This window comes from Vigna unguiculata, chromosome 3 (genome assembly GCF_004118075.2).
Source record: "Vigna unguiculata cultivar IT97K-499-35 chromosome 3, ASM411807v1, whole genome shotgun sequence".
In the NCBI taxonomy this organism is placed as follows: Eukaryota; Viridiplantae; Streptophyta; class Magnoliopsida; order Fabales; family Fabaceae; genus Vigna; species Vigna unguiculata.
Genome location: NC_040281.1, coordinates 37247843 through 37262003, shown reverse-complemented (window position 1 = coordinate 37262003; position 14161 = coordinate 37247843). Strand labels below are relative to the sequence as shown.

At 31.4% G+C, this 14161-nt stretch overlaps 1 protein-coding gene across 2 annotated transcripts; it reads right to left on the bottom strand.

Annotated features, from left to right (window-relative positions):
- Positions 1–343: 343 nt before the first annotated feature.
- LOC114178851 (zinc finger CCCH domain-containing protein 12) lies at positions 344–4181 on the bottom strand. Of its 2 annotated transcripts, XM_028064973.1 has the most exons (5): positions 4052–4181; positions 3855–3903; positions 3616–3758; positions 2661–3504; positions 344–996 (listed from the first exon to the last, which is right to left on the bottom strand). In XM_028064973.1, exons 4-5 carry the CDS (start codon positions 3481–3483, stop codon positions 716–718), a joined length of 1104 nt encoding a protein of 367 aa, XP_027920774.1. In that variant the 5' UTR covers positions 3484–3504; positions 3616–3758; positions 3855–3903; positions 4052–4181; the 3' UTR covers positions 344–715. The 2 variants fall into 2 exon arrangements, with proteins under 2 accessions (XP_027920774.1, XP_027920775.1); XM_028064974.1 differs by lacking the exon at positions 3855–3903 and having other exon boundaries at positions 2661–3758; positions 3947–4066.
- Positions 4182–14161: the final 9980 nt, after the last annotated feature.

Sequence of the window (14161 nt, the reverse complement as noted above, 5' to 3'; positions counted from 1 at the left end):
TATAAAGTCATTTTGAATTATTTTCCTGTAACATTATATATTTTGTGAAAGCTTGAAATATGTTTTAAAGAATAAATACTATAAATTATTTCTTTACCCATCGTGTGAGCACCTATATCAAACACTTATTTTTCAGCAAAACATGTACACAATCAAAAACAGTGTGGATATCTCACACTGCATGGAAAAATTCTGTCTGAGAAACATCAGTTACATCACATTACCAGGAATTTGATTAATCTTCTTTCCGGAACTGAAATGGTCTCACACCAGAAAAAAAAAAAGATAGTAAGAATATGGTATGAACTACTCAAAATTTTAGTGAGTTCAGTTAACAGAACTATTGTCTGGAAAATTCTAAAATGGTTTTTCATTACATCTGAACAAGGCAAGCAAAACAATCCTAATGAACAAGATCTATCTAAAATAAGAACTATGCCATACTATCTGATGCAAATACATAGAAGCTGCTGCCACATTCAGACACCAGAGAACCAGCGTATTAAGGAAGGTGAATACACCACCAAACATAATCGTACAAGACAGTTATCCGTGAAACAACTAAACTGTTTTTCCGTTACAAGTTAAGGATCATAAGAGAAATTAGCTAATAAAAATATAACATGGGAATGAAAAATCATTGCGTATTCACTTTTCTTCATGGTACATAAGCCCTCATCAGTGGTTTCTTCCATCCATGACTGGGATTGTAACTCTATTCAATGTCATCAATCCAATCACCGTATATCCTACTGATTTTATCTGGACCTTTCCACTTCTGATGAGTTCTCTGCCCTGGCCTCTGAATCACAATGGAAGGCCTTTGTGAAGGGACTCCAATATGGTACACATCAGAATGGGCGACAGGAGTAACAGCAGCAACAACGTTGTCAGCAGAAGCTTTTGTTGCTGCTCCTTTGTTCGTGTCACTGCCAACCACAGAAGCAGCATCTCTGCTTTCTCCTTCCATAAGCCCCCCTCCATATCTGTGCAACTCTGTCATCACAATATCAGAGTAAGATGAGTGTGAAAATCGATTACTAGTTACTACTAAATACATATCTGATAGATAATCAATTCAAGCCAACAACACACTTGTATGTGCCAAGAGATGAGGACAATTTTTTTGTCCTTTTTATGAGAAACACAGAACCATTTCCAAATGTTTTATTATTAATTTTTTTTTTATACTCTTAGTGTATTGGAGAGTCTATTAATGAGATATGCACTCATTTCCCATAAGTGTGGATGCATTTATTGAGTTATCAACAAAAATAATAACTCCCATTGGTTCAGAAAACTTATTTCTTGAATTCTGAGTAAAATCATTGAATATAACCAAACACTTGAGTCATTTAATTCTATACATGTTTCTAGAATACATCTTAAATTTCTGACGTTATTAATTAAAATTAACTAACTTAACTATGTTTACCGTTTCTGATGAGTTAGGTATATTTTTGTATACATAGAACCAGAGGTGGTATATACTAAATTACTACGTGAATTGGAAGACATATTCTATGATACCTAAATATATTAGGACTTTGGTACAATTGTCCCGTCCAACAGTTGAATGGATTTCGGCAAACCAGAGAAAGAGGGAGTGAGAGTTTCTCGAAAACATTACCAAAGCCTTTAAATTTCAGAAAGCACAATTGAATTCCTCTAATTATAACCTTCACAAGTGCTTCCAATTTTTTATGTCATGTCATTAAATTGTATAAAATCAGAAAGCAACACAAACAAAATTGATTGACATGGAAGCTAAGAATGTATTTCAATAGAATATGTATGGTCCCTAAATATGCTGATTCAGGTGGAATCTAGGTTGCCCATAAATTATTCATTGCAAAAAGTTGCATCTTAGATTTTTTTTTTTTCTTCAACTCCATCTACAACACTGTATCTCTGAGAGTTACAAAGATGTAAAGCAGCACCCTTTCTTCATTTTGAACTTGCTAGCTAAGAACCTATACCTTTCTGATCTCTCATTTATTTTAGTAAAAGGAAACCTTAGATATTGAAGCACACAAGGACAGAAAAAGTATCAATAATCTCAAATATGGGAACACATAGTTAATGAAAGATACTTCGGAAAAAGAGGGCGAAAAAGAGGGCCAAATTTTCACACTTCAAAACTCAAAAGTTCTCTCTTGCTGTAGAGTTTGAGTTGTTTGTTATGCCTTTCATTGTGCAGAAGTAAAAGGAACCATGCATTTCCCTGTGCACAAGCGTGATTTTCTGACATGCAATCATGCTGGAACAAAATATTGCAAGGATGACTCCAGCTGCCACACACACTTTAATGATATGCTTGATACAACACTTGGATCTCAAATTATCAATAATTGACACAAGTATTTATGCCATACTCAAAATAAGAACAGCATGAACTATAGCTACAAAAACCACATAACACGAATAAATAAAATCCAAGATCGAATAATACATAAACACAAAAGCAATCTAACATCAAGTGCCATCAGCACAGATCCTATATCCAAATAACATGAACACACTCATAATGAGAAACGACAGCAACAATCCAAAATATTTCCAATTCTAGAAGCAGTTTATACAGCACACAACGATCTCTCAATTATCGCAGAAAAAGGAAAAGAAGATCGTAAAAACAGCGAAAGGAAACAGGGTCGTACCTGTGGCACCGTGAGCAAAATGGCATTTGTTGCCAAAGGGGCAATACCCTGTCATCTCCCATTTATTGCAAATCCTGGTTTTCCAATTAGAGGGCTTCGAATTAGCTCCATTCCCAGCAGCATTAGCACCACCACTACCACCACCACCACCATTTCCACTTCCACCGCCAGCACCACTACCACCGGCACCGCTTCCGCCACCACCACCAGCATAACCCCCCGGGCCTAAACTTATAGCAACACTCTCTCGGTTCTTTGATTGTTCATCATGAAGGAAGGTGCAACTATCCCCATAGGGACACCCTTCCTCAGTGTAAAACTTCTTACAATGCCTTCCCTTGTAGGACCTCTGCATCGTATCCCCTGCAAATGTGGAAGACCCCACAGTGGGAATCTGAAACTCCTCCCTTGGCTCTGCCATCACTGCCTTCTCCTCCTCGTGTGCCGCCACAATCTCCTGCCAATTTGGTGGCGGGCGGCGGAGCTCCTCAATGCTGTGGGCAAAATTGCAGTTGGTGATGTAAGGGCAGGTTCCTGCCCTGAACTTGCAGCACAGTTTCGTCTTGAAGAACATTTTCCCTATAGCCTTTGACCGGTTTGAGCTCCCATCCTGCGAATTCCGGGACTTTTTGCTAGGCGGCTCCGACCGCGATTCGTAATTCGAGTTCGACGGCGTCGATTCCGCGTCTCCGTTGTTGTTGTTGTTCCAATACCGGTACTCATCCTCCGTTGCCCAATCAGCTTGATCGCCGGACCAGCTCTCTCCTCCTCCGCCACCGCCCGTGATTATTTGAACCACGTTCCCATCTCGAGCGTAATCCATTGTCACAAACGAGGCAAAACCCTAACCAGATTTTGACCTCAGAGTTCTGTTCTATCTCTGTATTGTTCGTCTTCGGAAATGGAGATTATAGAAAATTTGAGAAAATGGTGATTCACGGAAACTAACACCTACCTAGGAGTGACCCCAACACAGCTGCAGCTGAGGAAATGGAATCAATGGTTTCTTTTCTAGTTCTAACAAGACAATCTTGTTTCTTCTTCGAGACAATCTTTTTCAAAGTTTTCAAGATAACCTTGTTTATGTTCGAGACAATCCTGTTCAAGACATCTCGAAACATCAGACAGATCTTGTAGATAGGATGACGAGAAAAATACAATTGTAAGAAAAAAATGTCTGTAACAAAGACTCACTTAATCCCTGCAAAGATAGTTTAATTTATGGCACCAACTGAAACTAGATCTGTGAGAACAGGAAAAATGAAAACAAAAAAACTGTCATAAACCTGATACGGAGATTAGTTTGAACATTTGTAAGCAAGAAAGATTCTCAAAGCAATGCAATCTAGGAGACTGATTTGAACTAGGATGAGTTTCAGAACTTTGGGTACCTGGTTAGAATTTCGTGTGAACCAACAGGAACTGGAGGAACTCAGTACTTTTTTATTTATTTTTTCTAAGGCTAAGATTGTCTCTCTAACCATGAAATGAGTTTGAGTTGACGACTTTGTCAGTATTCCGCTGATCAATGTTTATTTGTACATTCATATCTATATACATCTGCTTCTACTTATGCACATTAAATTTCAAATATTAAATAATGTTATATCAATTAATTCTTCTGAAGATTATTAATTCTAGTTATGCATTAGTTTAGTTACGTGTGTAATTCTTTTAGTTATCTGCATATTCACTAAAAAATATTAATTAATATAATTGTAAAGTAGAATAAAGATTCCGGAAATTCTCGTAAATATTAGTTTAAATTTGTAAATGGAGCGTTTTTTTTAGATCATCAATATATGAAAAATACCTTGTAGACATTATTTACTTTTAATATTATTAAAAAAGTTATTAAGTATTTTACAGACACTAAGGAGTTTTTGGCTTCTCTTTTCTTATAAATGTAGGACATTCTTCTCCATCTATTAACTTTTCCTCCGCATAATTTGTTTGTGAAGTAGAGAGTTGTGGTGAACCGTGGTGGTTGTAAGAAAAAGCAAGAGAGGTAGGTGATGATTATGATAATACAATCAGAGTCATAACCATATTAGTTAAAAATAATTAATATATATTATAAATATTATACATGTATTTAATATTTTATTTAATATTCACGAATAAAATTTAAAAACTAATTATTAATGTTGTTAAAAATTAAACATAAGAAAGTTTAAATCAATAGAAAAATTAACAAAAAAAATAATATTAAACATTTAAAAATTAAAAAAAAACAACATAAGAAATTATAAATTAACAGAAAAACTAACAAAAGAAATAATATTAAACATATAAAAATGTTATAAAAAAAATAATTAAAGTGTCAATTTGAAACTTAATTGAATTTTTTTTCTTTTTAGTAGATAACTTACAAATTCTAAAATCTTTGTTTTATAATAATAAGTTATTGTTTAAAAATTTAAAAGGGTATCTTTGTCTTTATAAAATTTATTATGTGCATTTATACTATTTTAATTACTGTATTTTATTATTTCAACTTTTAATGTAAAAATAATAATATCAAAGCACATTTATTATTCCTTAACCGGTGCTCTTAAGGCATTTGTTCTCTATAATATAATAATGAATTAACAAGAACTTTTTTTCTTTAATTAGTTATCAAATTGTATTTCATCTTTCTATGAAAGTAGTATCAATTTTATCTCTTAATATTAAAAAATAATATAAAATGTCTTTCAAAATTATCGTGTTAGAGTCTTTTTTTTTTTCCTTTTCACAATTCTTTCTCCTTACTTCAACTTTCCTTCTAGTGGTGGCGTAGATAGCAATGGTTCCGGAGGATATTAGGATTAATGATACAATAATTGGTGGTAACACAGGTAAACATGAAACGCACTTGCAATATCAAGTAAATTTAACAACATTTGATTAAAAAAAATTAAATTCATGTATTTTTTAAGTTGAGAAATTAAAGTAGACTAAAATTTTAAAAAAGACTAATTGCAATTTTTAGTGAGTGAAAGTTAAAGAATCATAGATATATTTAACCTATATAAGTAGGCTTAAATACACATTTGGTCCCTATTTTTGTCAAAATTATTCAATTTGGTCCCTATTTTCGTTGTTTGTTCAATTTGGTCCTCGTTTTGGTAAAATCGCATTCAATTGAGTCTTTTTGGCAAACGGAGTTAAAATTGTTAACGGCACAGTGACACGGTGTCACTGTTTGGGCTACGTGTCAGTTTTTGGGCTGTGACGTTGGCACAGTGAACTTTTATGGCCGTTGGAAGTTTAAAAGTTAGGGAAATTGATTTGGGGAAGAAATTAGGGTTTGAGAGGTTTGAAGCAAAACTGTGGCTAATCCAGTTGGGGAAGAATCTAGTTGGTGATTCGAATTTGGCGTTTGAGAGGTATGTCTCGTCACCATTCGTCTTCCTCCTCTTGGTGTAATAGTTGGGGGCAACTAAGTTGCGGTGGGTCTCATATTCGTGGTTCCAAGGGTATGGGTTTAATCCCCATTTGCAAATGTGGAGAAGTTGTAGTGCTTCGAGTGGCAAGAACTTTGAAGAATAATGGTAGATAATTTTTGGGTTGTTCTAAGTTCAAGAGTGCTGCTTCCAGTGATAATGTGTGGTGTAACTACTTCAAGTGGTGTGATGGAGAATTTTCTGATGAAAGAAATGGTATTATAGCCCAGCAAAGGATGAAGATTTCTGAACTGGAGATTTCTGTGAGGGCTATGAAGAAAACGAATCAATTTTTCTTAGGATTAGTTATTGTTGTTGTTGTAATCTTTGTAGTCGTGGTGCCAGTAATGTTAAAAATTCAATGTGTGTAGGTGAGGATGATGTTTTCTGGGTGTTGAAGTTATGAATGTAAAAAACCAGGGTTGTAAGTTATGAATGTTGTGTGTGTTGGTGATGAAGCAGGGTTGAGTAATGTGTATTTTGTTCTGCATGAATGAATCTTTATGTTGGTTTACGTTGTTTAATTCCATCCCAACTCTTGTTTAAAAAAGTCCATTTAAGTCCATATTTTCGTTTAAAATGTGCAATTTGGTCCCTATTTTAAGTTTAAATGTTCAATTTGGTCCCTATTTTATGTTTAAAATGTTTAATTTGGTCCTTGTTTTAAGTTTAAACTGTTGAATAGAGTCCCTGTTTTATAACACAACCTGCCAATCAGAAGTGCAAAATATACCAAAATATAATTGAATCCATATTGAACATACAAAATCTGCCAATCACACAAGTCCAAATGCGAATCACAACTCCACTATTGGAGACCAATATTCATTCAAGTGCAATCAAAATCTGTTAAAGTTATGCAATTTAGATGTTAAACAAAAGTGTGCTGGACAAAAAAAGTTAACAAACAGAGTACCAATTACTACAAAATTACTACAAAACAGGCCTAAATGTCCAACCGCAATGTCGAAGCCTAACTAATGTTGTCTCCAATCGCAAAAACCCTAATTTTCCCCTTTCTGACCAACCCTAGTTTTCGCGATCTCTCGAATGCTCTCCACCCTCTCCAATGATAAATTTCAATTCTTCACTCAATTGATTGCTCTCCACAGTTATCACTTCTCGCTGCAGTAAAACCACATTTGATTCCCTAAGTTCATTGTGCTCGAAGTTTTAATTGTTTTTCACTTTACCATTTTTAACTTTTCAATTTATTTAACTTTTTTCCCCAATTTTTATTTAACGATACACTGTGCCGACATGTGCCATCACGTATTCAAAAAACTGACACGTAGCCCAAACAGTTACACCGTGTCACTGTGCCGTTAAAAATTTTAACTCCGTTTGCCAAAAGGACTCAATTGAATGCGATTTTATCAAAACGAGGACCAAATTGAACAAACAACGAAAATAGGGACCAAATTGAATAATTTTGACAAAAATAGGGACCAAATGTATATTTAAACCATATAAGTAAATATAAAGAGCAAACTGAGTGGAAAATGAAAAATCCTTTACATCTATGAACTATACTGAGCCTTGACTAGACGAGCTTTAGTCTTTTAGCTAAAAAAGATTGAGTTTATGTTTAGTTTGTTTTATTTTATACTTCCTATTTAAGAAACCATGTTATAATTTTTCTATTTCAACTCTATCAAAATAAATACTAAAAACATAGTATAATATTTAATAATAAAAATACGATATTAAACCGACTTTTTATGCAAACAATTTGCAATTTGATCATTGTTTAGGTAGAAATTTTAATAATATTACAACACACAATTAATACATCTTTTTTATGTTACATTGTTCAAAAGGATGAATTTTGAATTTTAGAGATGAAAAATAAATTTAATAATATTTAAAGACAATTTTATTTCAAAACAATCTTATTCAACGATATTTTTTATGTTGTAGACAATTTGTTCATGACATTCCAAATATCAAGCAAGTTGGTATTCAAAAATTCAAGCTAGGTAGATGCGGAGAAATAAAATTACAACAAATGTCAATAATAAATATCCATATATAATCTGCAAATAGGGATGACAATTTGGGGTAGACTTGGTCCTTAGGCTCGCAGAATAAGATGTAAGACAAGTTGATATGTTGAACCCGCTGGTTTGCATAGGCTCGTCTTACATAGGTTTGTAGCTCGCATAGGCTAAAGACTAGGGATGGCAATGTGGGCCGACCCGGCCCGTTTAGGACTGGCCTGCACAACGCGGGCTGGCCCGCCCCGCCCCACACACTTTATGCGGGCTGCAAACACTGGCCCGTGGGCTAGCCCGCTTTATTCTTTAATTTTTTTTAATTTTTATGATAAAACTTTCAATATTTAAAAATTGAGAAACTTTAAAAAGTTCACAAAATTAAGTAAAGACTTTGGAGAATTAGATGATAAATTGATAATTCAACATTTTCATCATATTCATACTATGACATAGACAATGTATTCTTTAAATTTTAGCACATTAAAAAATACATAATACTTGTCTTTTCGAGTTATACAAAAACTTGAAATGTTAATGCAAGAGTCCATAAAAAAAGTAATTAATATACAAATGTAAAAAAAAATGAAATTTGGTATGGTATAATGATTTAGATTGGTTGAAATGGTATCATTGTATTGTTGCCGCATCTTTTTCACAACGAACTAAATGTAATATTGTAATAACAAATTAATAAGATAATTTTTAAATGTATATTATTTTACAATAAGATAAGATTATATATAAAGTAAAAAATTGTCAAAATATTATTAGACTTAAATCAATTAGGAATTTTAGGTTTTCTATTTCAAATTATCTAATTTGACTCAATTTAAAAAAAATAAAAATACCTTTTAAAAAGTTTATATTATATTAATAAAATTAATATTAACTTTAAATAGGATATTTGATATATAAATTATAAATCAACAGGTAGGGATAACAATACGGGCATACCGACCTTCAGGAAAAAGTGCAGGGCGCATAAGTTAAGTTCTTGGTTTACTAGTTCGTCCTGCATAACCCACAACCCGCGCGTGCCAACGACAGGGCAGGATCAACCATCCACTTAACCCGCATAAATTTAAATTGCAATATAGTATATATATATATATATATATATATATATATATATATATATATATATATATATATATATATATATATATATATATATATAATATTAATTGGAAAGACAAACATTGCCTGACATAACAAGGATGATTTGTAATAATTAGGTGTGTATAAGTATAAGAGTTATTAATTAAGCATTCAAACAAATGTGTGAACCTAACTATTATGATTAATAATACACATAATTTCAATAAAAAAAAATCTTATTAGCCACAACTGGAAAAATCAAGATTCAAAAAGTATAATTGTTGTTTTGTTTTCAATGAATAGTTAGTTACGTTTAAACTTTGTTTTTTTTTTTCTTCTTCTTTTGAAACAATGCATTATGTTATTGTAAGCTAGTCTGCAAGTCCGTAAGCTAGATGTCATTATAAGAAAAAGGTGGTATTACCTACTATAAAAATCCATAGGTAACATGATAAATTCGTAGGTAAATTTATTCACCTACAAATTATGTATGGACAAACTCGTAAGTAAATTGGTCATAGAAAAATTACCTATGAAAATATCACTAGATAATTACTTACAAATAATCCATAAGTAATTATCTATTGATATATTTGTAGGTAAATTGCATGTTGATATATTCGTAGGTAAATTGCATGTTAACTAATTTAGTCTCTATATTTGTTATTTTGTCTCAATTTAGTCCAAATTTTTTTAACTGAAGCAGTTTCATCCCTCCTCAAATTAAGACCAAATTTAACCTTTCTATAAATGTTATAATGATATTTTAACAAGATTAAGTTTATATTCTATATTAGACTTTATTTAAATTTTGTTTTAAAATTTAATATATTTATTTTTAATTGTTATAAATCTATTTTAGAATTTTACATTTGAATTTATAAAGTTGTTATTTTAAAACTAACTCTAACATTTGTACAAAAATTATTGATATATAAATATTTGAAACAAAATTTAAACAAGGTTCAATGTAAAATATAAATTTAAATAAACTTAATGTTAATAAAAATATAAATTTTAATAAAATATCATTTTAACATTTATATAAAAGTTAAATTTAATCTCAATACGGAAAGGGGTGAGATTGCTCCGACTCAAACAAATGGGATTAAATTGAGACAAAATAACAATTAGAAGAACTAAATTGAGATTTTTCACATGACACTTTGTCTCAACAATGACACGTGACATTGTCACTGTTACATCACACAACCTCTACCACATGGTAGGACCCTCAATTGACACATAACAATTTTTTTAAAATTTTATATAAAATTAAAAAAAATAATGAACCAACACGTGCAATATCATTTAATGTCGTTAATACTGTACTAACAAAAATAACCAAATTACAAGAATATTAAAAAATAAAAATCAAATTAAAATTAAAAAAAATATGATGACCTAATTAAAATTTTCATATAAAAACGAAGACCAAGCTAAAGTTTAAACCAAATAATAAATATATTCATCATTTATATTATATTGTGTGGTTCTATCTTTACATTGTAAGAATAACTCATTATGTGTACTATGATTGGTAGACTCTTTAACACTCAAAGTGTTTTTAATTTATAAGTATAATGTCAAATTTAAGATATTACCCGATAACTTAACATTTTTTAAAAAAAAACATTATTGTGTCTTCTATAATATATTGGAGATTGATGTATATTTAGTGGTATTCCACATTGACTGAATTATAACTTGTCAAATTTTTTAACTTGCTTTAAGTGATTGTCCATCACTTTTTTCCTAAGATCTTAGGCCGTGGGACAGTTATAATGCACATTATTTTATTATTCCTTTGTGTATAATTAGCGTAAAATTTAAATATGCATAATATATATATTAGTAGGTGATAATATTATAATATTATTAAATTAATATAAAAACAAATTTATATTTATAAAAAACAAAGTAAAATGAACGAGAAAAGATAAAAAAAATAATTTTTGATAAATAAAAAAAAAAGATAAACAATTTTACAGAAAACATGAAAAAATAACTTTGATCTTTAAAAAAAAAATAATTATATTATAAATGATAAAATTAGAATTATAAAATATGGACACAAAAGATAATTCTCTTTATATATATTATAGATTATGGATTTTTTTATAGTTTTTTACCACTGTGATCTTGTAAATTTTTTTGGACTTAGGTACATATACCAAGTTTTAGTTTAAATGCTTATTTATTGGGAAAAAAAATAATCATGAATAGCATAAACTTCAAATGTGGATAAAAATCACTACTATTGTCTAAAAACAACTAGATAACATTGTATGAAAATTTGTACGACATATAAATAACATTCTCAAATTCTTTGACCCCAAATACATCAACAATCTTCAAAGCAAAAGTTTAACATATAGTTCATAAAACTCTACTACAACAACATAAGAAAAGTCAAATACAAGGTTAAAATATTTTTGACTTGGTGCAATAAATACAATAGACTTAGAGCCTATTATCATGCACTCTCTTGCTTATTCTAGATGATGTAAGTCTTTCCAAAATATATTGTTGAAAGTTCTACCTCGACTAGAGATAAAACAATTTCATAGTATATAAGTAGATCCAAACTTCACCTTGCAAGTTTGTTCTGTAGAATTGAGTTAAACTTAAATCATCTTTTTAACATATTTTTATCGGTCCAACACTATTTGAGATATTATTTTTTATTCGTTACCATTTAAGTTACCAATTTTATATCCTCTTTTCATGCTTTCAAAAATTTAAAAGAGTTTCTAACAAATTCCAAATAACCTTACTTTAACTGTATTATTTTGTTAAACACCCGAAAGAAAAAAAAGAAAAGAAATAAAATTCAAAACTATTTACCTAAATAAAAAATGTGATTAGTTAGATTTCATCCTCCCTTTATTCCCTATTAAAAACAAAACGTGATGATAGTACAACAGATTCTTTTATTGTTTTCTAACTCCAAAAGAATGTAAAGAAAATGTAATGTAATGAGATAGAATTCTAACCACGTATCAGATTTGATCTCCCATTTAATAAGGTAAATATCAAATAATTTTCTGTTATTATTTTCCCTTACATTTTTATAAGATAGAAATATAAAAAAATAGCATTAAAAACATATATTATTTTCAGGAATTATTTGTTAATTCAAGGGTCCAACAGCATCAAGTGAATTATGCTATTTAAACTAGTGTCCCACAACTTTGTCTCTTTTTCTTATACACTCCCTTTATCTTTTCAAAACGAAAGTTAAAGGTTATAGTGCAAATGAATAAAATAGTCACCACTTTTCACGTCCGTATCTAGAATCATGTAAGATATATCTTAGAAGAAAAATAAAAAATAAAAAGGAATACAAATAAATTGGATATGATTCGTAATGTTCAAAAGTATCTAAGGAACATCTTATAAAATTTTAAAAGTAAATAAAAAAAATGATACCCTTTTAAATATAGTTCTTGAAATATTTGATAAGTATCAGTATCTAATAATACGGGTATGTTCACTAATACTTTTTTTCACTTTTTGAGTATATGGTCTTCATTGGTGATTAATGATTTTATTACTAGGTGCTTTCGTTTTTTGTGTTTAAGTACAATTGCTTTCCATTCAAATTATGGATTATGGTGAATCTTAGTTTTGTTTTTCCATATTTAGCGATGATTTATTATGTATTAATTGTTATATTCAATCTTGAATGGTTGGATTCGATAGGATAAATTATTGTTTATTGATATGTTGGTTTTCAACCAAACAAATATGCTAAATGGTAATGGAAAGTATATTAAAAGAAAAAGAATCAAATCAAAAGCCCACAACAGCACAATCAAGCTTGCAGCCCCTGCAACCCATTTAGAAATATTTAGTTATATGCATAACGGTTTCTTTTGTCTGTTTCTACAGTTGTATTTTGTAGTACATAGGAGATGATTCTTAAAACAAATAAGGTGTACCACCTTTGTGCTATATATATTCACTGTCATTGCTTTTGTCAAGATCACCAATAAGAAAAATTATTCTCTCTTTTTCTCTCTGTTTCAAGCCTTTACTGCTTTTGGCTATTTTTCTTTTATGGTATCAGAGCTCCTCTGGGAGCTCTGCTAATACCTTCTCCTTTTATCATGTCCGAAGTTCACTCTCCGTCTACTGGTTCTAATACGGACCCTAATCTTAATCCCTCCAGTCCTTATTACATACATCCCAGTGAAGGACCTAATTCCTTCAACATCACCCATGTTCTCACCGGCCCTAACTATGCTTCTTGGTCTCGTGCCATTCGTATGGCTTTAATTTCTAAAAATAAGATGGGCTTTCTCACTGGTGCCATTATTGAACCCCCATATTCAGATCCTTTGCATACCACCTGGGAACGTTGTAATACATTAATCATGTCTTGGCTCCTTAATTCTTTATCTCCACCCATTGTCAAAGTGTCATTTTTTTCGAGAGTGCAACCGCCATATGGAATGATATCAGAGATCGTTTTTCTCAGAGTGACCTTCTTTGTATTGTAGAGCTCCAAGAAACAATATATGGCCTCAAGCAAGGTTCACTTTCTGTCTTCGAATACTACACTTCTCTCAAATCTCATTGGGAAGAACTTGATAATTATCGCCCATTCCCTGAATGCGAATGTTCTGCCAAGACCTATCACCAACAGGATTTTATTATTCGTTTTCTCAAAGGACTGGCGGATGGGTTTTCTGTCGTTCGTTCCCAAATCTTACTCATGGACCCTTTGTCTCCGATTTCTCGCGTGTTCTCCATGGTTGTGCAACAAGAGCGCCAACACTCTCTTCCCCCTGTCGCAGAAGAATCAAATATTTTTGTCAACTCGGGGTCCACATCTTCTGGAAAGGGACGCGGTGGTGGCAGTGGTGGCCCTCTCAGCGTTTCCTCAAGTGCTCACATGCGCAATACTTCTAACAAAAAGTGTGCATACTGTCACCGCACTGGTCACACCGTTGAGACGTGCTATGCTAAACAC

Coding starts and splice junctions, on each gene's coding strand:
- LOC114178851 (XM_028064973.1), bottom strand. CDS start 3,483: ATGGATTACGCTCGAGATGGGAACGTGGTTCAAATAATCACGGGCGGT. Junction 997..2,660: donor TTTTGCTCACGGTGCCACAG/GTACGACCCTGT, acceptor TTGTGATGACAG/AGTTGCACAGATATGGAGGG.